Raw genomic sequence first — 25,163 nt, forward strand, 5'->3', positions numbered from 1 at the left:
ATAGAAAACCTTTGGAGGGAGTTGAAAGTCCGTGTTGCCAAGCGAAAAGCCAAAAACATCACTGCTCTAGAGGAGATCTGCATGGAGGAATGGGCCAACATACCAACAACAGTGTGTGGCAACCTTGTGAAGACTTACAGAAAACGTTTGACCTCTGTCATTGCCAACAAAGGATATATCACAAAGTATTGTGATGAAATTTTGTTTCTGACCAAATACTTATTTTCCACCATAATATGCAAATAAAATGGAAAAAAACAGACAATGTGATTTTCTGGATTTTTTTTTCTCAGTTTGTTTCCCATAGTTGAGGTCTACCTATGATGTAAATTACAGACGCCTCTCATCTTTTTAAGTGGTGGAACTTGCACTATTGCTGACTGACTAAATACTTTTTTGCCCCACTGTATACTCTTGGCCTAGGACAACTCAAAGTCCCATGGCTTCCAGTACCACCTGTATGCAGATGACACTCAGATCTACCTCTCTGGCCCAGATGTCACCTCTCTGCTGTCCAGAATCCCGGAGTGTCTATCAGCCATATCCTCCTTTTTCACCTCTCGCTTCCTAAAACTCAACGTAGACAAAACTGAACTCATTATCTTTCCTCCATCTCACGTACCTTCCCTACTCGATCTATCTATTATGGCACACAGCATCACGCTCTCTCCAGCACGTGAAATCCGCTGCCTTGGATAACTCTCGACTCTGCCCTGTCCTTCAAACCACACGTCCAATCTCTTGCCACCTCCTGTTGCCTCCAACTCAAAAATATTTCCAGAATCTGTCCCTTCCTCAGTCCTCAAACTACTAAAACTCTTGTATATGCCCTCATCATCTCACGCCTTGACTACTGCAAGACTCTCCTCTGTGGCCTCCCTGCTAACTCTCTTGCACCACTCCAGTCTGTCCTCAATTCTGCTGCCCGACTAATCCACCTTTCTCCTCGCTACTCCCCTGTCTCCCCCCTCTGCAAATCCCTCCATTGGCTCCCATTTCCCCAACGAATCCAGTTCGAACTACTAACACTGACCTACAAAGCCATCCACAACCTTTCCCCTCCCTATATCTCTTAACTAATCTCCCAATATCTTCCCTTACGTAATCTTCGATCCTCCAAGACCTCCTACTCTCCTCCACACTTATTCGTTCCTCACACTACCGCCTCCAAGATTTCTCCCGAATATCCCCTATCCTCTGGAATGTCATGCCTCAACACGTCCGATTATCCACCACCCTCGGATTCTTCAAACGGAACCTGAAAACTCATCTTTTCAGGAAAGCTTACAGCCTGCAACGACAATTCTGCCGCTTCACCAAAACCTGAGCTGCCGCCTCATCACCACCAGAGCTGCTGCACCCCCGACCTTATGTCTCTTCCCCACTATCCCTTAAGTCCACAAGGACAGGGTCCCCCTCCCCTCTGTGCCAGTCAATCATTGTAAATTTGTTTACTGTTAACGATATCTATAACTTTGTATGTAACCCCCCCTTCTCATGTACAGCACCATGGAATTAATGGGGCTATATAAATAAATAAAAATAATAAAAATGGGCCCCACAGAGGTCCACACAGAATAAAGGCCCCACAAAGTCCATCATAAAGTATAATAGGCCCCACATAGTCCTTCATAGAGTATAATGGGCCCCACATAGTGCTCCATTCAGTATAATGAGCCCCACATAGTGCTCCATTCAGTATAATGGGCGCCACATATGCTCCATTCAGTATAAAGGCCCCACATAGTGGTCCATACAGTATAATCGGACCACATAGTGCTCTATACATAATGGCCCCATATAGTGCTCCATACAGTATAATGGGCCCATATACTGCTCAATAAAGGAAAATGGCCCCACATAGTCCTCCACACAGTATAATGGCCCCACATAGTCCTTCATACAGTATAATGGACCCCACGTACGGCTTTATACAGTATAATAGGCCCCACAGTGCTCTATACAGTATAATGGGCCAACATAATGCTCCATACAATACAGTGGGCCGCACATAGTGCTCTATACAATATAACGTGCCACACAGTCTTCCACACAGTATAATGGTTCTACGTAGCCCTTCATAGAGTATAATGGGCACATCATAGTGATCCATACAGTATAATGGCCCCACATCATGTTCCATACAGTATAAAGGGAACCACATAGTGCTCTATACAGTATAATGGCTCCATATAGTGCTCCATACAGAAGAACTGGCCCCACATAGTGCTCTATACAGTATAATGGACCCTCATAGTGCTCTATACAGTTTAATGAGCTACAGTCTTCCACACAGTGTTATGGCCCCATATAGTTCTTCATAGAGTATAATGGGTCCCATACAGCGTTCTATACGGTATAATGAGCCCCACAAAATGCTCCATACAGTATAATGGCCACACAGTCTTCTGCACAGTATAATGGCCCCTCATTGTCCTCCACACAGAATAATGACCCCCCACATTAAGAAAAAAAAAATATAATAAATCACATCTACCCGGTTGCCTGCTGCTCCGGTCTCGGCAGCAAGCGCTATGAAGCTCTTTACTGCTTTGCATAGTGGGTATGCTGTAGTGACGTAATCGTGCCCTCTGTGCTGAGATGTCGAATGCAGAGGGAGAATGATGGAAGAAGAGGAGTCAGATGACAGCTCCCTCTTTCATCCTCCAGGACGCTGATAGAGTTGAAAGTGCCCTGCTGAGCATGAGGGCAGAGCCCACCTGTCACTGTGGGCCAAACATACTAACCTTGGGGCCAGTTTTGGCCCGTGAGCCAGAGTTTGATGTGTTTTTGACAGATTTATTTTTTAGGTCGTCTAACTCCAGTAATTGTCTGGATGAATGTCATAAGCACAGTATTTATTTTGCAAAAAAATGATTAAAGACAAAAATAAAGAGCATTATTAATTTTGCACCAAACTCATGAACAGTGTACACCATTTGAAAGAATTTTGGGCAAAAAAAAATTCCACAAGATTAAAAAAAAATTAAGTGACCAAAAGGAATCACAAATGATGAATTGGGGATTGTTCTTTTTTTTTCCGCAAATATTCGGGAATGAACATTAGTGAATGAGGACCATCAGCATACAATCCTCTCAGACCATCTAGTGTGCCTGCTGCTTCTGAGCACAACTTGTGTCATGGAAGATAAGAGATACAAGTATGGAACACCTGCAAGAAATTACTTGGAAAAACACAGACTCTCAGAGCTCTCATTTCTTGGCTTCTATGGAAAATGTCTTGGAGATCTATATATATCACAAAATAGCTGGAATGGAGTTCCTGTCTGATGAGTACAGGTCCGGGTATCAGAAGAGAAACCTTTCAGGCAACGCAAAACACGTAACAGTGGCTAGAAGACAAGCTGACAAGTACGAGGTTAGATTAATGATGTCCTTACTATACAAGCTGCCTTGTTTTGTAGAAGTCCTCCTGTAGTGTCTCAGTCCATGTCACAGCAGACAAGAAGATAAGGCAAGTGATGGCACTGCTCCAAAACGGGGTTTCGAGTGACATCTTCCCAAAGGAAGTCAGCTTAGATCGCCCCGGTAGCCCAATATCTGCACACAGTCCTCCTTTCCACTGCTTGTGGCTTTAGTCGGTGGATACTTTAGTAAATGTTTTATTTTTTCCTTTTACCTAGTTAAGGTATGTGCTGTAGGCAGATGGAGTGCGGTCAGGCTGAGAGAGCTGCAGACAATTACTGGGTTCAGCAGCTCGTGCCGCCGAGCTTGGCGATTGGCTGCAGCCTATACACAAGAAGCAGAGCAGCACTGGACACATAGCGCGGACCCGGAGAGGAAAGTAAAGGGGAGTTTGTTTTTCTTTTACAATAAACAGAGCCAGTGTGCAAATGTCTTCTGAAAGGGGACAACCCCTTTAAGCTTTGCTCATTAAATATACTGGCTCCTGAAACTCATTATTGACAACCAATATGGACGCCATACAGCTCTTCTTACGCTCCTGAACATCAAGTCTGCCTAGGTTTTCCACTGCTGTAAATGTGTATGGGGGCATAAAAAGGCAAATAACTCATTCACAAGGATGGGTCTTCATTACCATAATAAAACTGATAATCAGAACCTATGGACACCTCTGCCAAGAAACACAGAAATTGTACATGTTTGTACGTAACTTAGGTTAAAGGGAGCCTGTCCTCGGATTCATGCTGCCCAAACCTTGGACAGCATATATCAGAGCCTGGCTGTATGACTGCAGACAGGTATGTTTTTCTATTAAATGCTGCACATGGACAGGAGGAGATCACACATCTCTCTCCTGTCCCTGCAGTCTGTCATCTTCTCTTTCACCTTTCACACTGGCTAACATTAGGAGGAGGATTTTAACTGGCTGTATCCCAGTCTGGAAGCGATCAAGTCAAATACACAGGCTGTGTACAGATAGTGGAGGGAATCCACCACAGTAGCCACAGAGAAAGGGAGACAGATCTCACAGATAGCTTCAGGAAAGCTAAGGACTCCCACAGAGTCCTGAGAAACATGCAGGGCCGCCATCAAAGCAGTAATGCCCTGAATGTCATATGGAGCCCCGCATTGGGCCCTGTCTCATCTGCTCACCAGGCCCTAGCGGCAGCCTTCTGCGGGTGCAGAAACTGAACCTGTGTCCGAGACGCAGATTCAGTTAAACTTTTGCCGTGCGGGTACAGGCCTGCACGTCAATAGTTAAAAGTTGCCAGCCAATCGGAGGCCGGCAGCTGACGTCAGTGGCGTATGACGTCATTCTCATTCGCCGGCGAGTGCGCGCTTAAACTGCATGGAGAGAGCTTTGCCGCAGGAGCGCGGCCAGGTAAGGGGGAAGTATTTTTTATTTTTTTTTAATTGAAAGCAGCAAGCCCGGGGCAGGATGGGAGACACAGGGGACAGGATCATGGGGCAGGATGGATATGATGGAGACAGATGTGGCAGGATCGAGAGATCATATGGGGGCAGAATGGATACTCATGAGGGCAGGATGGGAGAAAATATGGCTGGAGACAGGAATGAGATACACAGGGCCAGGATCGGGGATATTATTACCATAGGGGCTAATTAAGCATCCAGCAAAACGGCAGTTATACATGGCAGTTAGTCAGGGCAGGAGTCAGGTAACCCACACTTTGCCTTCCCCTTTAACCATGTGCTTTATTTTTATCCTCCTGTGTTCCCTTGCCATCCACATTCATCACCCTATCCCCCCTCCATCACGACTCATACACATCAGCCCCTCTATACTTCCTTCTCCCATGTACAGCTCCCACACACTCCTCACCTTCCTGAGAAACCTCAGCCCATCTTGCCCAAACACATCGCAGAAAATAACTACTTACAATTCCAACAACTTTTGGCTCTTTATCTTCCTTCTCCTACTGATTTCAGGGGACATCTCCCCCAACCCTGGTCCACCATCCCCCAACCTCAACCCCTACCCTACCTCATATCGAAACCACAATAATCTGATTAACATTACTTGCACTCCCTCATCTCAATCTTTTAATTGTGCCCTCTGGAATCCACGGTCTGCTTGTAACAAGCTTCCTTTCCTACACAACTACTTTCTGAACAACTCTCTTAATCTGTTGGCCCTCTCTGAAACCTGGATTCAGGATTCTGACACTGTCTCTCCTGCTGCCATTTCCTACGGTGGCTTACAATTCTCTCACTCCCCGAGACCCACAAACAGACCTGGTGGTGGAGTTGGCATACTCCTGTCCCCACAATGCACTTTCCAGGTCATCCCCTCAGTCCCATCACTCTTATTCCCTTCTTTTGAGGTCCACACCATCAGGCTCTTCCGTCCCCTCTCCCTCAGGGTAGCGGTCATATACCGGCCCCCAGGCTCACCCACCCACTTCCTTGACCACTTTTCAGCCTGGCTGCCACACTTCATGTCCTCAGAACTACCAACCCTCATCCTGGGAGACTTCAACATCCCCATTAACAGCCCTAATTCCACATCTGCATCCCAGCTTCTATCACTAACCACCTCTCTAGGCCTCTCACAGCTTTCAACCTCTGAGACACATAAGGACGGTAACACCCTTGATCTGGTCTTCTGCCGGCTCTGTTCAATCTCCCACCTAAACAACTCGCCGCTTCCACTCTCTGACCACAACATTCTCTCCTTCACGCTCACAAATCCTCGCCCACCCCAGCTCATTCCTACCTACCACACAGTCAGAAATCTACAAGCTATTAACCCTCAGACACTTTCAGATTCCCTACACTTATCTCTGTCCCCAATCTCCTCTCTTTCCTGTCCTAATCTGGCTGTTCATCACTACAATGACACTCTTAGAAGCACCCTTGACCAAGTAGCTCCCCTCACCCTCAGAACCTCCAAACACAGAGTAAAACAGCCCTGGCTCACATCGCAAACTCAACTTCTCCAGCGATGCTCCAGGAGTGCTGAACGCCTATGGAGAAAAACCCGCACACCAGAAGACTTCATCCACTTCAAATTTATGTTAAGAACCTATAACGCTGCCCTTCACCTTGCCAAACAGACCTACTTCACCACCCTGATCTCCTCACTAGCCAACAACCCCAAGAAACTTTTTGACACTTTTCACTCCCTCCTCAGGCCAAAAGCACAAGCCCCTATCACAGACATTTGTGCTGATGACCTGGCCTCCCACTTTACAGAAAAAATAGATAATATCCGTCAAGAAATCTGCTCCCAATCACCAAGTGCTGTGACTCCCATCCCTTCCTACATCTCCCCTGGCTCACTCTCCACATTTGATCCCATCACAGAAGAAGAAGTCTCCAGACTCCTCTCTTCTTCTCGTCCGACTACATGCACTACCGACCCCATTCCCTCACATCTCCTCCAGTCTCTCTCTCCAGTCGTCACAACCCACCTAACTACAATCTTTAATCTCTCCCTCTCCTCGGGCATTTTCCCATCCTCCTTCAAACACGCCATTGTTACTCCATTACTAAAGAAACCTGCTCTCAACCCATCCTGCACAAACAACTACAGACCAGTCTCTAATCTCCCCTTCATCTCTAAACTTTTGGAACGCCTAGTTTACTCCCGACTTATCCGTTACCTCTCCATTCACTCCCTTCTAGACCCTTCACAGTCCGGCTTCCGCCCCCTACATTCGACTGAAACTGCACTCATCAAAGTGACCAATGACCTTCTGACAGCAAAACGTAACGGTGACCACTCTCTGCTCATTCTTCTTGACCTATCTGCAGCTTTCGATACTGTTGACCACCATCTCCTACTCTCTAGGCTCCAGTCACTAGGCATTAAGGACACTGCTCTCTCCTGGTTCTCTTCCTATCTCTCTGACCGCTCCTTCAGTGTTTTGTTCTCTGGCTCCACGTCATCTCCTCTTCCTCTTGCTGTCGGGGTACCTCAGGGCTCAGTCCTTGGCCCCCTTCTTTTCTCTCGCTACACGGCCCCAATTGGACAGACCATCAGCAGATTTGGCTTTCAGTACCATCTTTATGCTGATGACACACAACTATATACATCGTCCCCTGACCTTACCCCCGCTGTACTACAGAACGCCAGTGACTGTCTGTCCGCAGTCTCCAATATCATGTCCACTCTCTATCTGAAACTCAACCTCTCCAAAACTGAACTTCTTCTGCTCCCGCCGTCTACTAACCTCCCTAAATCTGACATTTCCTTCTCCGTGGGTGGTACCACAATAACACCCCGGCAGCAGGTGCGCTGTCTGGGTGTTATATTTGACACCAATCTCTCCTTCACATCCCATATACAATCCCTTGCCCGCTCTTGCCGCTTACACCTAAAGAACATCTCTAGAATCCGCCCTTTTCTCACTATGGAAACAACAAAAACCCTCACTGTTGCATTGATCCACTCTCGCCTGGATTACTGCAAGCTCTATTAATTGGCCTCCCCGTCACTCGACTATCCCCTCTCCAGTCCATACTTAATGCAGCGGCCAGGATCGTCCATCTGGGTAATCGGTACTCGGACGCGTCCGCTCTTCGCCAGTCCTCACATTGGCTGCCCATTCATTATAGGATCCAATTCAAAGTACTTGTTCTCACCCACAAAGCTCTCCACAGTGCGGCACCCCCTTACATCTCTTCTCTCATTTCTGTCTATCGGCCTAGCCGATCGCTGCGCTCTGCAAACGACTTTCGACTAACCTCTGCACTAATCCGTACCTCCCACTCCCGACTCCAAGACTTCTCCCGTGCTGCTCCTATCCTCTGGAATGCTCTACCCCAAGAAATCAGGACTATCCACAATTTGCATAGTTTTAGGCGCTCCCTCAAAACACATTTGTTCAGAGCGGCTTATCACATTCACTAATCAAAGTCATTCTCTGTGTAAGTGTGCGTGTGTAGCCCATTCACTATCTCCATCCATCCTTCACTCCCGCAAGATGGCTGGACCTTCATTGTAAATACACCATTGTAAATACACACCTATACTCTGTATCTCCCTCACCTCATTGTAGATTGTAAGCTCTCACGAGCAGGGTCGTCTTATTTCGTCTTATTTTGCTTTAATTATTGTATTGTTAGCGTTGTTACTTATGACTTGTGTTTTGAAACTGTTAAACTGTAAAGCGCTGCGGAATATGTTGGCGCTATATAAATAAAGATTATTATTATTATTATTATTATTATTAAGGGATATTATTACTGCAGTGGTGTATTTATTTTAGTTTTTGAGGATACTGTTTTAAATGGGAGGCGGTCCTGTTACTGTGCAGAGCGACGCTATGTCGCCTTTTTTTCTTCATCTGGTGTAGTGTAGAAGATGGGAAAAATTTAAGTTATGTGTTCTGCAAGTGGAGGTCTAGATAACTGTGTTTTTTCCTGCAGAAACAAGCCCTGGCTGGAAGATGTGATGGCGAGCTGTGCTGGATGAAAGATGAAAAGCAAAGCTAAAGAACTTCACCTAGAGACGTCACTGGTGAGTCAGTGTGTTACCTGTATACTGACACTATACACTATATACAGAGCTTCTGTGTATAATGTCACTGGCGATCATGGTATTACCTGTACACTGGCACTATATACAGAGCTCCTGTGTATAATGTCACCGGTGACCACTGTATTATTTGTACATAGACACTGCATACTAAGTACAGATCTCCTGTGTATAATGGCACTTATGGTAATAGTATTGTGCTTTTTTTTTTTTATTAATGATCAGTATTGTAGTATTCAGTCACCATGTGGTGGTAATATGCGGTCTCGTCATGGTTTGGTAGTATTTCTCCCTTGTATGTGCTAATATTCTGTCACTGTGGTGGTAATATGTGGTCTGGTCATGGTGTGGCTGTATTTGTTCCTTGTATGTGGTATTATAGGTCACTATGTGGTGGTAATATGAGGTCTGGACATGGTGCGATGGTATTTGTTCCTTGTATGTGGTATTATAGGTCTCAATGTGGTGGTAATATGGGGTCTGGTCATGGTGCGGTCGTATTTGTCCCTTTTGATATATTATTGGTCATTTTAAAAACTAAAAAATAAATAAAAAAATTCCTATAAAGAGTATTGGATATTTTAACAAATGTTTAATAGGTTATAGTAGAGTAAGGCCTGGCCAAAAGTGCCTACCTTGTCGTGGCGATAAATTTAAAAAAATCTTTTGGCCAAAACAAGAGCTGCTGGCTACAGTGCCTTGCAAAAGTATTCGGCCCCCTAGAACTTTTCAACCTTTTCCCACATATGCTTCAAACATAAAGTTACCAAATGTAAATTTTTGGTGAAGAATCAACAAGTAGGACACAATTGTAAAGTTGAACGAAATTTATTGGTGATTTAAAATTTTTGCTGAAATTCAAAAACTGAAAAGTGGGGCGTGCAATTTTTATTCGGCCCCTTTAAAGCCCCCCATCACACATAACGATGTCCCAGCGATCCCACCAACTATCCGACATGGATGGGATCGCTGGGACATCGTTAGAGAGCCCAAGCAATCAGGACCAGCGACGCTGGTTTCTAATGTAAATGTCAGGTATCGAGGAGCCGCGGCTCCTGGATACACGCTGTTTACCTTGGAAACCGGCGTACACGCTGGTTTCCAAGGTAAACATCGGGTATCTAGGAGCCGCGCGACTCCTGGATACCCGCTGTTTACCTTGGAAACCAGCGTGTACGTCGGTTTCCAAGGTAAACAGCAGGTATCCAGGAGCCGTGGCTCCTGGATAACCGACGTTTACATTAGAAACCAGCGTCTAGCGTCGCTGATCGCTGGTCTCTCGCAGTGATGCGTGACGGGCAGCGGGAGACCAGCGATCGAAAAACGGCCCAGGCCGCTCGAGCACGATCAGCGATAACCGGCAGGGGGGCCGGTCGCTGATCGGCCGTCACACACAGCGATCTCGCTGGCGAGATCGCTGATGTGTCACAAAATCAGCGATCTCGCTAGCGAGATCGCTGTGTGTGACGGGGCCCTAACTTAATACTTTGTTGCGCCACCTTTTGCTGCGATTACAGCTGCAAGTCACCTTGGGTATGTCTCTATCAGTTTTGTACATCGAGAGACTGAAATTCTTGCCCATTCTCCCTTGGCAAACAGCTTGAGCTCAGTGAGGTCTGATGGCGATCGTTTGTGAACAGCAGTTTTCAGCTCTTTCCACAGATTCTCGATTGGAATCAGGTCTGGACTTTGACTTGGCCATTCTAACACCTGGATACATTTATTTGTGAACCATTCCATTGTAGATTTTGCTTTATGTTTGGGATCATTGTCTTGTTGAAAGACAAATCTCTGTCCCAGTCTCAGGTCTTTTGCAGACTCCAACAGGTTTTCTTAAAGAATGGTCCTGTATTTGGCTCCATCCATCTTCTCATCAATTTTAACCATCTTTCCTGTCCCTGCTGAAGAAAAACAGGCCGAAACCATGATGCTGCCACCACCATGTTTGACAGTGGAGATGGTGTGTTCAGGGTGATGAGCTGTGTTGCCTTGACGCCAAACATATCGTTTGGCATGGTTGCCAAAAAGTTTGATTTTGGTTTCATCTGACCAGAGCACCTTCTTCCACATGTTTGGTGTGTCTCCCAGGTGGCTTGTTGCAAACTTTAACCCCTTCACCCCCAAGGGTGGTTTGCATGTTCATGACCGGGCCAATTTTTACAATTCTGACCACTGTCCCTTTATGAGGTCATAACTCTGGAACGCTTCCATGGATCCCGGTGATTCTGACATTGTTTTCTCATAACATATTGTACTTCATGATAGTGGTAAAATTTCATTCAAATAACTTGCGCTTATTTGTGAAAAAAATGGAAATTTGGCGGAAATTTTGAAAATTTCGCAATTTTCCAACTTTGAATTTTTATGCCCTTAAATCACAGAGATACGTCACACAAAAAACTTGATAAGTAACATTTCCCACATGTTTACTTTACATCAGCACAATTTTGGAACCAAAATTTTTTTTGTTAGGAAGTTATAAGGGTTAAAAATTGACCAGCGATTTCTCATTTTTGCAACACCATTTTATTTTTACGGACCACATCACATTTGAAGCCACTTTGAGGGGTCTATATGATAGAAAATACCCAAAAGTGACACCATTCTAAAAACTGCACCCTTTAAGGTGCTCAAAATCACATTCAAGAAGTTTATTAACCCTTTAGGTGCGTCACAGGAATTTTTTGAATATCTAAAAAAAAAAATGAATATCTAACTTTTTTTCACAAAAAAATACTTCAGGTTCAATTTTTTTTATTTTACCAAGGGTAACAGGACAAATTGGACAGCAAAAGTTATTGTGCAATTTGTCCTGAGCACGCTGATACCTGATATGTTGGGGGGAACCACTGTTTCGGCGCATGGCAGAGCTCAGAAGTGAAGGAGCGCCGTTTGACTTTTTCAATGCAAAATTGGCTGGAATTGAGATCTGACACCATGTCGCGTTTGGAGAGCCCCTGATGTACCAAAACAGTAGAAACCTCCCACAAATGACACCATTTTGGAAACTAAACCTCCCAAGAAACTTATCTAGATGTGTGGTGAGAACTTTGAACACCCAAGGGCTTCATAGAAGTTTATAACATACAGCCGTACAATTAAAAAAATCATATTTTTTCCACAAAAATGATCTTTTCACCCTCAATTCTTATTTTTCCAAGGGTAACAGGGCCCTAAAAGGTATTGTGCAATTTGTCCTGAGTACGCTGATACCCCACATGTGGGGGTAAACCACTATTTGGGCGCATGGCAGAGCTCGGAAGGGAAGCAGCGCCATTTGACGTTTTTGGCTGGAATTTAGATCGGACACCATGTCGCGTTTGTAAAGCCCCTGATGTACCAAAACAGTGGAAACCCCCCACAAATGACACCGTTTTGGAAACTAGACCCCCAAGGAACTTATCTAGATGTGTGGAGAGCACTTGGACCCCTCCAGTGCTTCACATAAGTTTATAATGCCCGGGCGTGAAAATAAAAAATTTGTATTTTTTCCACAAACATGATCAATTAGTCCCCAATTTTTTTATTTTCCCAAGGGTAACAGGAGAAATTGGACCCCAAAAGTTGTTGTCCAATTTGTCGTGAGTACGCTGACACCCCATTTGTGGGAGAAAACTACTGTATGGGCACACGTCGGGGTTCGGAAGGGAAGTAGTGACGTTTTGGAATGCAGACTTTGATGGAATGGTCTGCGGGTGTAATGTGCGTTTGGAGAGCCCCTAATCTACCTAAACTATTGAAACTCCCCACAAGTGACCCCATTGTGGACACTAGACTCCCCACGGAACTTATCTAGATGTGTGGTGAGCACTTTGAACCCCCAAGTGCTTCACAGAAGTTTATAACGCCCGGGCGTGAAAATAAAAAAAATCATTTTTTTCCACAAAAATGATATTTTTTTGCCCCCAATTTTTTATTTTCCTAAGGGTAACAGGAGAAATTGGACTCCAAAAGTTGTTTTGCAATTTGTCCTGAGTAGGCTGATACCCTACATATGGGGGTAAAACACTGTTTGGGCGCATGGCAGAGCTTGGAAGGGAAGGAGCACCATTTGACTTTTTCAACTCAGAATTTGCTGGAATTGAGATCAGACGCCATGTTGCATTTGGAGAGCACCTGATGTGCCCAAACAGTGGAAACCCCCAATTCTAACTCCAACCCTAATGCCAACACACCCCTAACCCTAATCTCAGCCCTAACCCTAACCCTAGCCCTAACCCTAACCCTAGCCCTAACCCTAATGGGAAAATGGAAATAAATATATTTTCTTTTAATTTTATTATTTTTCCCTTACTAAGGGGGTGATAACGGGGGGTTTGATTTACTATTTATGGCGGTATTTATTTTTGGCGGCTGTCGCACGCTAAAAGACGCTTTTTATTGTAAAAATAGTTTTTGTATCACCACATATTGAGAGCTATAATTTTTCCGTATTTTGACTCACTGAGTCATATGAGGTCTTATTTTTTGCGGGACGAGTTGACGTTTTTATTGGTACCATTTTCGGGCACGTGACATTTTTTGATCGCTTTTTATTCCGATTTTTGGGACGCAGAATGAACAAAAACCAGCGTTTCATGAATATCTTTTGGGGGGTGCGTTTACACCGTTCCGCGTGCGGTAAAATTGATAAAGCGGTTTATTCTTCGGGTCAGTACGGTTACAGCGATACCTCATTTAGGTCGTTTTTTTTATGTTTTGTCGGTTTTATGCAATGAAAACTATTTTATATAAAAAATAATTATTTTTGTATCGCTTTATTCTGCCAGCTATAATTTTTTTATTTTTTCGCTGACGATGCTGTATGGCGGCTCGTTTTTGCGGGACAAGATGACATTTTCAGCGGTACCATGGCTATTTACATGCGTCTTTTTGATCGCGCGTTATTGCACTTTTTGCTTGGCGGGTATGATAATAAATCATTTTTTGCTTCGTTTTTTATTTTTATTTTTTAAGGGGTTCGCTAAAGGGGTTAACTAATGGGATAGTTTTATAGGGCAGGTCGTTACGGACGCGGCGATACCTAATATGTGTACTTCTATTGTTTTTTTTATTTAAAAAAATGGATTTATTGGGGGAATATTTTTTTTTTCTAATTTATTTGGCAATTTTTTTTTTTAATTATTTTAACACTTTTTTTTTTTTAAGTTTATTACATAGTCCCAGGTGGGACATCACTGTCCTGTGACAGATCGCTGATCTGTGACATCACAGATCCCTGTGACAGATCAGCAACCTGTCACAGGCAGTTCTTCAGACTTCCTCATGCCTGCGCTTTGCAGGCACTGAGGAAGTCAGCTCCCTACAGGCCCCCGAAGGCCCCCGTTGCCATCTTGGATTCGGGGGCCTGTAGGAAAAGAGACCCCCGCAGCAGCGCTGCACATTGCGCTGCCGTGGGGGGCTCAGGGAAGCACGGAGGGAGCCCCCTCCCTGCCAATGCTTCCCTTTAACCCCCGGTACACCGCGATCATGTTTGATCGCGGTGTGCAAGGGGTTAACGTGTCGGGTGTCAGCTGTGATAATCAGCTGACACCCGGCCGCGATCAGCGGCGCTCACCACGTGGGTGCCGCTGATTGCGGTACACGTACTATCCCGTCCATGGGCATAGGGGCCCGGGTCCCATGGACGGGATAGTACGTCTGATGTCAGGAAGGGGTTAAACAACACTTTTTATGGATATCTTTGAGAAACGGCTTTCTTCTTGCCACTCTTCCATAAAAGCCAGATTTGTGCAGTGTACGACTGATTGTTGTCCTATGGACAGACTGTCCCACCTCAGCTTTAGATCTCTGTAGTTCATCCAGAGTGATCATGGGCCTCTTGGCTGCATCTCTGATCAGTCTTCTCCTTGTTTGACATGAAAGTTTACAGGGATGGCCGGGTCTTGGTAGATTTTCAGTGGTATGATACTCCTTCCATTTCAATATGATCACTTGCACAGTGCTCCTTGGGATGTTTAACGTTTTGGAAATCATTTTGTATCCAAATCCGGCTTTACACTTCTCCACAACAGTATCACGGACCTGCCTGTTGTCTTCCTTGGTCTTCATGATGCTCTCTGTGCTTCAAACAGAACCCTGAGACTATCACAGAGCAAGTGCACTTATACGGAGACTTGATTACACACGGGTGGATTATATTTATCATCATTAGTCATTTAGGACAACATTGGATCATTCAGAGATCCACAATGAACTTCTGGAGTGAGTTTGCTGCACTGAAAGTAAAGGGGCCAAATAATATTGCACGCCCCCCTTTTCGGTTTTTGCATTTCCACAAAAATTTAAAATAACCAATAAATTTCGTTCAACTTCACAATTGTGTTCCACTTGTTGTTGATTCTTCACCAAAAATTTACATTTGATATCTTTATGTTTGAAGCATGATATGTGGTAAAAGGTTGAAAAGTTCCAGGGGGCCGAATACTTTCGCAAGGCACTGTATATGTATGAGCTGGAGATGGGAACTGTTAATGTGTGACTGGTGAGAAGTGGAGGTTTTCCAAGAGAGCGGTGGGACTGTGGACAGTTCAAGGGGTGGAGGCGGGGCTGAGGTGGAGCCTAGGCAGAGTCTCAAGGGGGCCCCAAAAATTTTTCAAGTATGGGGGCCCGAAATTCCTAGTGGCAGCCCTGGAAACACGTCAGCATGTCTGCACATGGTTGAAGTGTGTGGCAGCTCGCACTCCCAAATCCCTCTTTAACCTAGGGCTGTGGAGTCTGTAAGCCAAACCAAGCACTCCGACTGACTCGGACTCCTCAATTTCCCTGATTTCTAACTCCAACTCCATGACTCCGACTCCACTGCACTGGTCACTACTGAGCATGTACATAAAGGGCAGCACAGATTCATCTCATCTACACCTCCACAGCACTGGTCACTACTGAGCATGTACATAAAGGGCAGCACAGATTCATCTCATCTACATCTCCACAGCACTGGTCACTACTGAGCATGTACATAAAGGGCAGCACAGATTCATCTCATCTACAACTCCACAGCACTGGTCACTACTGAGCATGTACATAAAGTGCAGCACAGATTCATCTCATCTATACCTCCACAGCACTGGTCACTACTGAGCATGTACATAAAGTGCAGCACAGATTCATCTCATCTACAACTCCACAGCACTGGTCACTAATGAGCATGTACATAAAGGGCAGCACAGATTCATCTCATCTACATCTCCACAGCACTGGTCACTACTGAGCATGTACATAAAGGGCAGCACAGATTCATCTCATCTACATCTCCATAGCACTGGTCACTACTGAGCATGTACATAAAGGGCAGCACAGATTCATCTCATCTACAACTCCACAGCACTGGTCACTACTGAGCATGTACATAAAGTGCAGCACAGATTCATCTCATCTATACCTCCACAGCACTGGTCACTACTGAGCATGTACATAAAGTGCAGCACAGATTCATCTCATCTACAACTCCACAGCACTGGTCACTACTGAGCATGTACATAAAGGGCAGCACAGATTCATCTCATCTACAGCTCCGCAGCACTGGCCACTACTGAGCATGTACATAAAGGGCAGCACAGATTCATCTCATCTACATCTCCATAGCACTGGTCACTACTGAGCATGTACATAAAGGGCAGCACAGATTCATCTCATCTACATCTCCACAGCACTGGTCACTACTGAGCATGTACATAAAGGGCAGCACAGATTCATCTCATCTTCATCTCCAGAGCATTGGTCACTACTGAGCATGTACATAAAGGGCAGCACAGATTCATCTCATCTACATCTCCACAGCACTGGTCACTACTGAGCATGTACATAAAGGGCAGCACAGATTCATCTAATCTACATCTCCACATAACTGGTCACTACTGAGCATGTACATAAAGGGCAGCACAGATTCATCTCATCTACAACTCCACAGCACTGGTCACTACTGAGCATGTACATAAAGGGCAGCACAGATTCATCTCATCTACAACTCCACAGCACTGGTCACTACTGAGCATGTACATAAAGGGCAGCACAGATTCATCTCATCTTCATCTCCAGAGCATTGGTCACTACTGAGCATGTACATAAAGGGCAGCACAGATTCATCTCATCTACATCTCCACAGCACTGGTCACTACTGAGCATGTACTTAAAGGGCAGCACAGATTCATCTAATCTACATCTCCACAGCACTGGCCACTACTGAGCATGTATATAAAGTGCAGCACAGATTAATCTCATCTACATCTCCACAGCACTGGTCACTACTGAGCATGTACATAAAGGGCAGCACAGATTCATCTCATCTACATCTCCAGAGCATTGGTCACTACTGAGCATGTACATAAAGGGCAGCACAGATTCATCTCATCTACATCTCCACAGCACTGGTCACTACTGAGCATGTACATAAAGTGCAGCACAGATTCATCTCATCTACATCTCCACAGCACTGGTCACTACTGAGCATGTACATAAAGTGCAGCACAGATTCATCTCATCTACATCTCCACAGCACTGGTCACTACTGAGCATGTACATAAAGGGTAGCACAGATTCATCTCATCTACAACTCCACAGCACTGGTCACTACTGAGCATGTACATAAAGTGCAGCACAGATTCATCTCATCTACATCTCCACAGCACTGGTCACTACTGAGCATGTACATAAAGTGCAGCACAGATTCATCTCATCTACATCTCCACAGCACTGGTCACTACTGAGCATGTACATAAAGGGCAGCACAGATTCATCTCATCTACATCTCCACAGCACTGGTCACTACTGAGCATGTACATAAAGTGCAGCACAGATTCATCTCATCTACATCTCCACAGCACTGGTCACTACTGAGCATGTACATAAAGTGCAGCACAGATTCATCTCATCTACATCTCCACAGCACTGGTCACTACTGAGCATGTACATAAAGGGTAGCACAGATTCATCTCATCTACAACTCCACAGCACTGGTCACTACTGAGCATGTACATAAAGGGCAGCACAGATTCATCTCATCTACAGCTCCGCAGCACTGGCCACTACTGAGCATGTACATAAAGGGCAGCACAGATTCATCTCATCTACATCTCCATAGCACTGGTCACTACTGAGCATGTACATAAAGGGCAGCACAGATTCATCTCATCTACATCTCCACAGCACTGGTCACTACTGAGCATGTACATAAAGGGCAGCACAGATTCATCTCATCTTCATCTCCAGAGCATTGGTCACTACTGAGCATGTACATAAAGGGCAGCACAGATTCATCTCATCTACATCTCCACAGCACTGGTCACTACTGAGCATGTACATAAAGGGCAGCACAGATTCATCTAATCTACATCTCCACAGCACTGGTCACTACTGAGCATGTACATAAAGGGCAGCACAGATTCATCTCATCTACAACTCCACAGCACTGGTCACTACTGAGCATGTACATAAAGGGCAGCACAGATTCATCTCATCTACAACTCCACAGCACTGGTCACTACTGAGCATGTACATAAAGGGCAGCACAGATTCATCTCATCTTCATCTCCAGAGCATTGGTCACTACTGAGCATGTACATAAAGGGCAGCACAGATTCATCTCATCTACATCTCCACAGCACTGGTCACTACTGAGCATGTACTTAAAGGGCAGCACAGATTCATCTAATCTACATCTCCACAGCACTGGCCACTACTGAGCATGTATATAAAGTGCAGCACAGATTAATCTCATCTACATCTCCACAGCACTGGTCACTACTGAGCATGTACATAAAGGGCAGCACAGATTCATCTCATCTACATCTCCACAGCACTGGTCACTACTGAGCATGTACATAAAGTGCAGCACAGATTCATCTCATCTACAACTCCACAGCACTGGTCACTACTGAGCATGTACATAAAGGGCAGCACAGATTCATCTCATCTACATCTCCACAGCACTGGCCACTACTGAGCATGTATATAAAGTGCAGCACAGATTAATCTCATCTACATCTCCACAGCACTGGTCACTACTGAGCATGTACATAAAGGGCAGCACAGATTCATCTCATCTACATCTCCACAGCACTGGCCACTACTGAGCATGTACATAAAGTGCAGCACAGATTAATCTCATCTACATCTCCACAGCACTGGTCACTACGGAGCATGTACATAACGGGCAGCACAGATTCATCTCATATACATCTCCACAGCACTGGTCACTACTGAGCATGTACATAAAAAGTGCAGCACAGATTCATCTCATCTACATCTCCACAGCACTGGTCACTACTGAGCATGTACATAAAGTGCAGCACAGATTCATCTCATCTACATCTCCACAGCACTGGTCACTACTGAGCATGTACATAAAGTGCAGCACAGATTCATCTCATCTACATCTCCACAGCACTGGTCACTACTGAGCATGTACTTAAAGAGCAGCACAGACTCATCTCATCTACACCTCCACAGCACTGGTCACTACTGAGCATGTACATAAAGTGCAGCACAGATTCATCTCATCTACATCTCCACAGCACTGGTCACTACTGAGCATGTACATAAAGTGCAGCACAGATTCATCTCATCTACATCTCCACAGCACTGGTCTCTACTGAGCATGTGCATAAAGGGCAGTACAGATTCATCTCATCTACATCTCCACAGCACTGGTCACTACTGAGCATGTACATAAAGGGCAGCACAGATTCATCTCATCTACTGTGTATCTCCACAGCACTGGTCACTACTGAGCATGTACATAAAGTGCAGCACAGATTCATCTCATCTACATCTCCACAGCACTGGTCACTACTGAGCATGTACATAAAGGGCAGCACAGATTGATCTCATCTACATCTCCACAGCACTGGTCACTACTGAGCATGTACATAAAGGGCAGCACAGATTCATCTCATCTACATCTCCACAGCACTGGTCACTACTGAGCATGTACTTAAAGAGCAGCACAGACTCATCTCATCTACACCTCCACAGCACTGGTCACTACTGAGCATGTACATAAAGTGCAGCACAGATTCATCTCATCTACATCTCCACAGCACTGGTCACTACTGAGCATGTACATAAAGTGCAGCACAGATTCATCTCATCTACATCTCCACAGCACTGGTCTCTACTGAGCATGTGCATAAAGGGCAGTACAGATTCATCTCATCTACATCTCCACAGCACTGGTCACTACTGAGCATGTACATAAAGGGCAGCACAGATTCATCTCATCTACTGTGTATCTCCACAGCACTGGTCACTACTGAGCATGTACATAAAGTGCAGCACAGATTCATCTCATCTACATCTCCACAGCACTGGTCACTACTGAGCATGTACATAAAGGGCAGCACAGATTCATCTCATCTACATCTCCACAGCACTGGTCACTACTGGGCTTCAACTAAATGTGCTTCAACTCTGGGGGGGAGGATTGAGTAGAAAGAGCAGATGATGTCAGCCCGGAGTCAACAGCAACCAGGAGACTCTACTGAGTGGCAGCGTAGCCAGCTATGTGAAGAAGATGAACAGACTCTACAGGTCTCCATAGTACTGAATGAACAGATTACTGTTAAAGATTATTTTGATTACTAAAGAGGAGAAACCTAGAGGACATTTTTATGGTAACGCTCTTTAATTAGAACACTCACAAATTCTACATCGCCAAGATGCAATAAAGGTTGCTGTCTCTCTCAGATCTTGGAAAGTAAATGTTGCAATTATCTGTGAAGATACCTCTAAGGCCTGTTTCACACATCCATTTGTGTCCAGTCAGTCAAAATCCGACGTTTTGCAAATAAAACGGATCCGCCTTTTTTCTTGGCGGATCCGTTTTTATTCCCATTGAGTTGCATTACTGGCGGATCTTGACGGATGGCCATCCGTTGGATCCGTTTTTTTGCGGATCGCCAAAGTTTTGACGTCCGCCGACATGCCCGAACGGACCATGCAACGTTTTTTCGGGCGGCCGGATCCGCATTTCTCACTGCGCATGCCCGAAAGACTTCACTCAGCCGCAAATTTAACCCTAAACTCTGTTCTGGGGGCTGAAAAATTCTCTCTCTCTCTCCTTCCCCAGGCAGCGGTTCCTTTAAAATTCTTCCTTTGACGGATCCGTTAAAATAACGGTCCGGTGCCAAACGTTGTGGTCAGTACAGGAATGGATCCGTTATCCGCCATTTTAGCGGATTTTGACTGACCAAAAAACTGATGTGTGAAACAGGCCTAAAGGGAATATCATTGATGTAGTAATGAGAAAATGCATGATTCTAACACCTGAACTCTATCATTAATGTGTGCCATATCAAGTACCATTTCCTCATAAGGGACTTCAGCACTAGTGATGAGCCAATGTGCTTTTGGATTACACGTTATCGGAGCATGCTCGGGTGCTAACAGAGTGTTCTCGGTATGCTCGAATACTATATTCAAGTCGCCATGCCTGCATGTCTCGCAGCTGTTCAACAGCAACACATGCACGGATTGACTACCAAACATGCAATCCTTGCATGTGTTGTGACTGTCAAACACACGCGAGACATGCAGGCGCGGGGACTCGAACATATGTTTCGAGCACGCCGAGGACACTCGGTTAGCACCCGAACATGCTCAGCTAACATCTTATCCAAGCACGTTCCCTCATCAGTATTCAGTTGTTATACCAATTGCTGCCTATACATGAACATACTGAGATCCTGTAGAGATATGAATAACCTGCAGATCAGGCAAGAGGAAGGGCAATACCTGAAAGCACCACTTCAATAAGGTCTCCTTCTTGAATGTCGGCCTCAGATTTCACCAGCTGCAGAATATTTTCCGAGTTTGGGTCATGGCGGAATAAAAGGATCTTGTCGTACATCCCATAGAACCCGCATTCTGGAAACTGGAAAAGAACAATTATTATTATTATTTGAAGGTACAAATCAGTTAGAAAGAACACGTAAGAACTTCTCAGATTGCAAAACTGACATAAAAGGCAATGTATACAGGAAGCTAAAGTATATGGTAACCTGTGGTATAAGGTATTCATATACCTGTCAATAAGGCAATTATCGGCCCACCACTGTCAGCTGATAAGGTACAGTGCTTAAAGGGGTCTCCAGGATTGATACTGATGACCTTATTAGCAGACTAAAGAGGCAACCAATATCATAGTCCTACAAATTCCCCTCCTTTAATGCCACATTCACACGTTCAGTATTTGGTCAGCATTTTCCACCAGTATTTGTAAGCCAAAACCAGGAGTGGAACAATCAGAGGAAAAGTATAACAGAAACACATCACCACTACTGCATTTTTAACCCACTCAAGGTTTTGGCTTCCCAATAGTTGGGGGTCCGACCGCTGGAACGTCCACCGTTCCACGGACCTGATCATGTGCCATTCATTCTTAAAGCAGGGCTGAAGACCAGCAGCACAGTGCTCGGCTATTTCTGGTGGCCTCGTCAAGATCCAGCATTATCAACCACCGCCTCACCCAAACCCACAGTTCTTTGAATAGGTTGGGGTCCCAGCGGTCAGACACCGAAAAATTGTGAAGTTACTACTTATCTAATGTATAGGGGATAACTTTCAAACTTTAGAAGACCCCTTGAATATATCCCAAAAATAAAAGAGGAAATAACTTCAAAATATTGGAATATGATGTTAATGTTCAGGTCGTAGACCCCTATGTACTGCATGTGCCAAAAATGCATGCAGGCCCAAGCCTGAACTATGTCTGTCTGAATTGAGGTGTGAATTACCTAAGTCCACCTAATTCAATCCACGTCTATAAGTTTAAAGTAAATACAAAACTTTTTTCCCATCTTTTCTTAAACGGCTAATGGTGCAGACAATAGAATGGGGAACAAAAAAAGTGATCAACTATGTTTTTTTGCTATATAAAACAAAACACAATATGACATAAACCATACCAAAAAAAATTGATTGTTTGCCTATTTTAGCTATGGATACGCTGCCATTTACGGTACTTATAGTTAGTTGTAACTCAGTCTTTTACGTCTAGCTGGGCGCACTGCACTAATGTGAACCGAGCCTTATTAGTGTATTATCAGGAATGAGGGTATCCATTATACAAATCCAGTCCTGGGTCCCCAGCATATCCCACCCTCGCTGTACAGAAATCACCATGTTCATCCCCAGGACAGGACACAGTAGGAGCTCTGGGTGGTCCGCACATTGGCACCCAGTGCTCTCATACAGCTGCTGCAGAACAGAATAATGGAGATTTGCGCCTCGCCTACATTACACGTCACCCCGGCTCACATTACCGTGGCGCAGTTCATACATCTACATAAACGGTTTTGTAGATGCCGTGCATTTATGCCGCACTGGGTCTCACCAGAGGATGTCGGTAGAATTAATGAACAAATTAGTAGAAGTAAGCTTGTGCACAGGAGACCCCCGCTATGGAGGGAGGATGGAGACCGCCACCTTACTTATATAGCAACAGTCTACGCATGTCACGATGGTGTGCCGAAGGAGCCCCACCGCTCTTCCTGGGCTTGTTGTGGCCAAATGAGAGTCTGTTGCTGCTTCCTAACAAGAGCTCTTCTTCCAAGTAATAGCCCTTGAGTTGCGTCCTAGGGACAGAAAAGGGTCTCCATGACAGCAGAGTAGCATCCAGCATCTGTTGCCATGGCTGCAGGCACGAGGTACGTTTGGGGGTAAATGCTACTTGATACGAAAGGGAAAATACGATTGTGCAGCAGATAACGTCGTCTTCTATGCAGCCGGGAGCAGGAGAAAAAGAAGATGGGGTGAACAAAATGAAACGTTTCATGATGAAGTTATTCAATAAGAAAAAAGGTTACGCTAAGGTGCAACAGAAGACCAAAAAAATGAGCTAGAAAAGCTGGAAGATGGGGAAACTAAGCTCCACAGCTAGCCGAGGCTGGAGAAGGTGGTCACAGGTTGAGGAGCAGGACACTCAGGATCAGTACTGTTACCTCTGAACTGCTGGGGTCAAAAGGAAACATTTCCAAAAACGGTTAGTGAAATAGTCAAGTACTGAGATCCCACCGATTGCCCAAAATATGGGTCTACAGTGCACAGCTCCTGCATGAGTGCAAGAACAGGCTCAAAATAACTACTATATGGGTCTGCAGATCACTCTGCAAGGGTAATCAGAGGACAGCATAAAATAGGGCAAGAGAAGCTGATTCCAGTGATGTGTCACTTATTAGGCTTTGTGTTGTCGTTTCAATACAATCAGTGTTTTATCAGCAGATTATCACTACAGGACTAGGTTTCATGTGCGGACCAGTCAGGCTAAACCCACCCACAGCACTGATTGGCAGCTTGCAGACCATGCACATTGTACCACAGCCAATCAGCAGTGTGGGCGGGGTTATACGTAGGCTACCATTTAGCGCACTGCTAGATCTACAACAGAGAAAACAGGGGATTCTATCAAAACCCAGTAAGTGACAAATTGCTGGAATCGGGGTCTCTTGTCCTATATTATGCAGCTCTCAGATTACACAACACAAATCTGCTGATAGATTCTCTTTAAGTGAATGGTGAATAGACCCATAGACTTCCTATTAAGTGCATTGATCCTTGGTCTTCCTTTTAGGGGCATGGAGCCACAGACATACTATTGAGCTTGTACATGGCTCTCTGTACAAGCTCATACAAGAGCCGTACACTTCAGACCCATGTTTTGAACAATCAGTGACTCCCAAAACTTTGCAGTTTCTAGAATAGATAACAAACCGTATAAATCTATAATGTGGCCAAACCGGAGCAGCTTTTCACAAATACACTGTATGTTAATATGTGGCAAATCCATGAATTTTTAAAAGGTGCTTTTTCAGATGTAATAATAATGTGTCTTCTCCTGTCCTTTTACTAACCACTGAAAATATCATTTCATCCATTAAAGAGGTTTTGTACAGAGTCCAAGAACAACTCTTCTCATCTGCCCACAAATCTAACAGCCCGAACATCTGCCCTGAAGGATTTGTGCCCAGTTAATCTCTACTACCAGTCTGCCAAGCCACTGGTACATGGTGTTTGGGTTAACAAAGGGCAATACCATAGAAATTGGATCAGATGTATTCTTAAAGTGGACGGTACTGGTCCTCTTAAAGAGAATCTCTGCAAATCTTTATGCTACAAAGTTTATGCAGCCCGGACAATGACTATACTATATCCTCAAAACTATATAATTTTTTCTTTATTTCAAAAATAGACATAAGAACATGAAAATGCCACTCAGCAATTATGAAAGAAAGTGTAACAT

General features: G+C 44.7%; 1 protein-coding gene across 1 annotated transcript in view; it reads right to left on the minus strand.

The window, feature by feature from the left end:
* Positions 1-25,163, minus strand: part of PRKD1 (protein kinase D1) — a 184,239-nt gene that overhangs the window by 60,234 nt on the left and 98,842 nt on the right. The window contains exon 2 of the mRNA XM_073577800.1: positions 21,659-21,797. Coding sequence (XP_073433901.1) covers positions 21,659-21,797 — 139 coding nt within the window. The remainder of the gene's footprint in view (positions 1-21,658; positions 21,798-25,163) is intronic.

Source organism: Dendrobates tinctorius, unplaced genomic scaffold, assembly GCF_039654945.1.
Source record: "Dendrobates tinctorius isolate UK_male_01 unplaced genomic scaffold, ASM3965494v1 ptg000057l, whole genome shotgun sequence".
Taxonomy (NCBI): domain Eukaryota; kingdom Metazoa; phylum Chordata; class Amphibia; order Anura; family Dendrobatidae; genus Dendrobates; species Dendrobates tinctorius.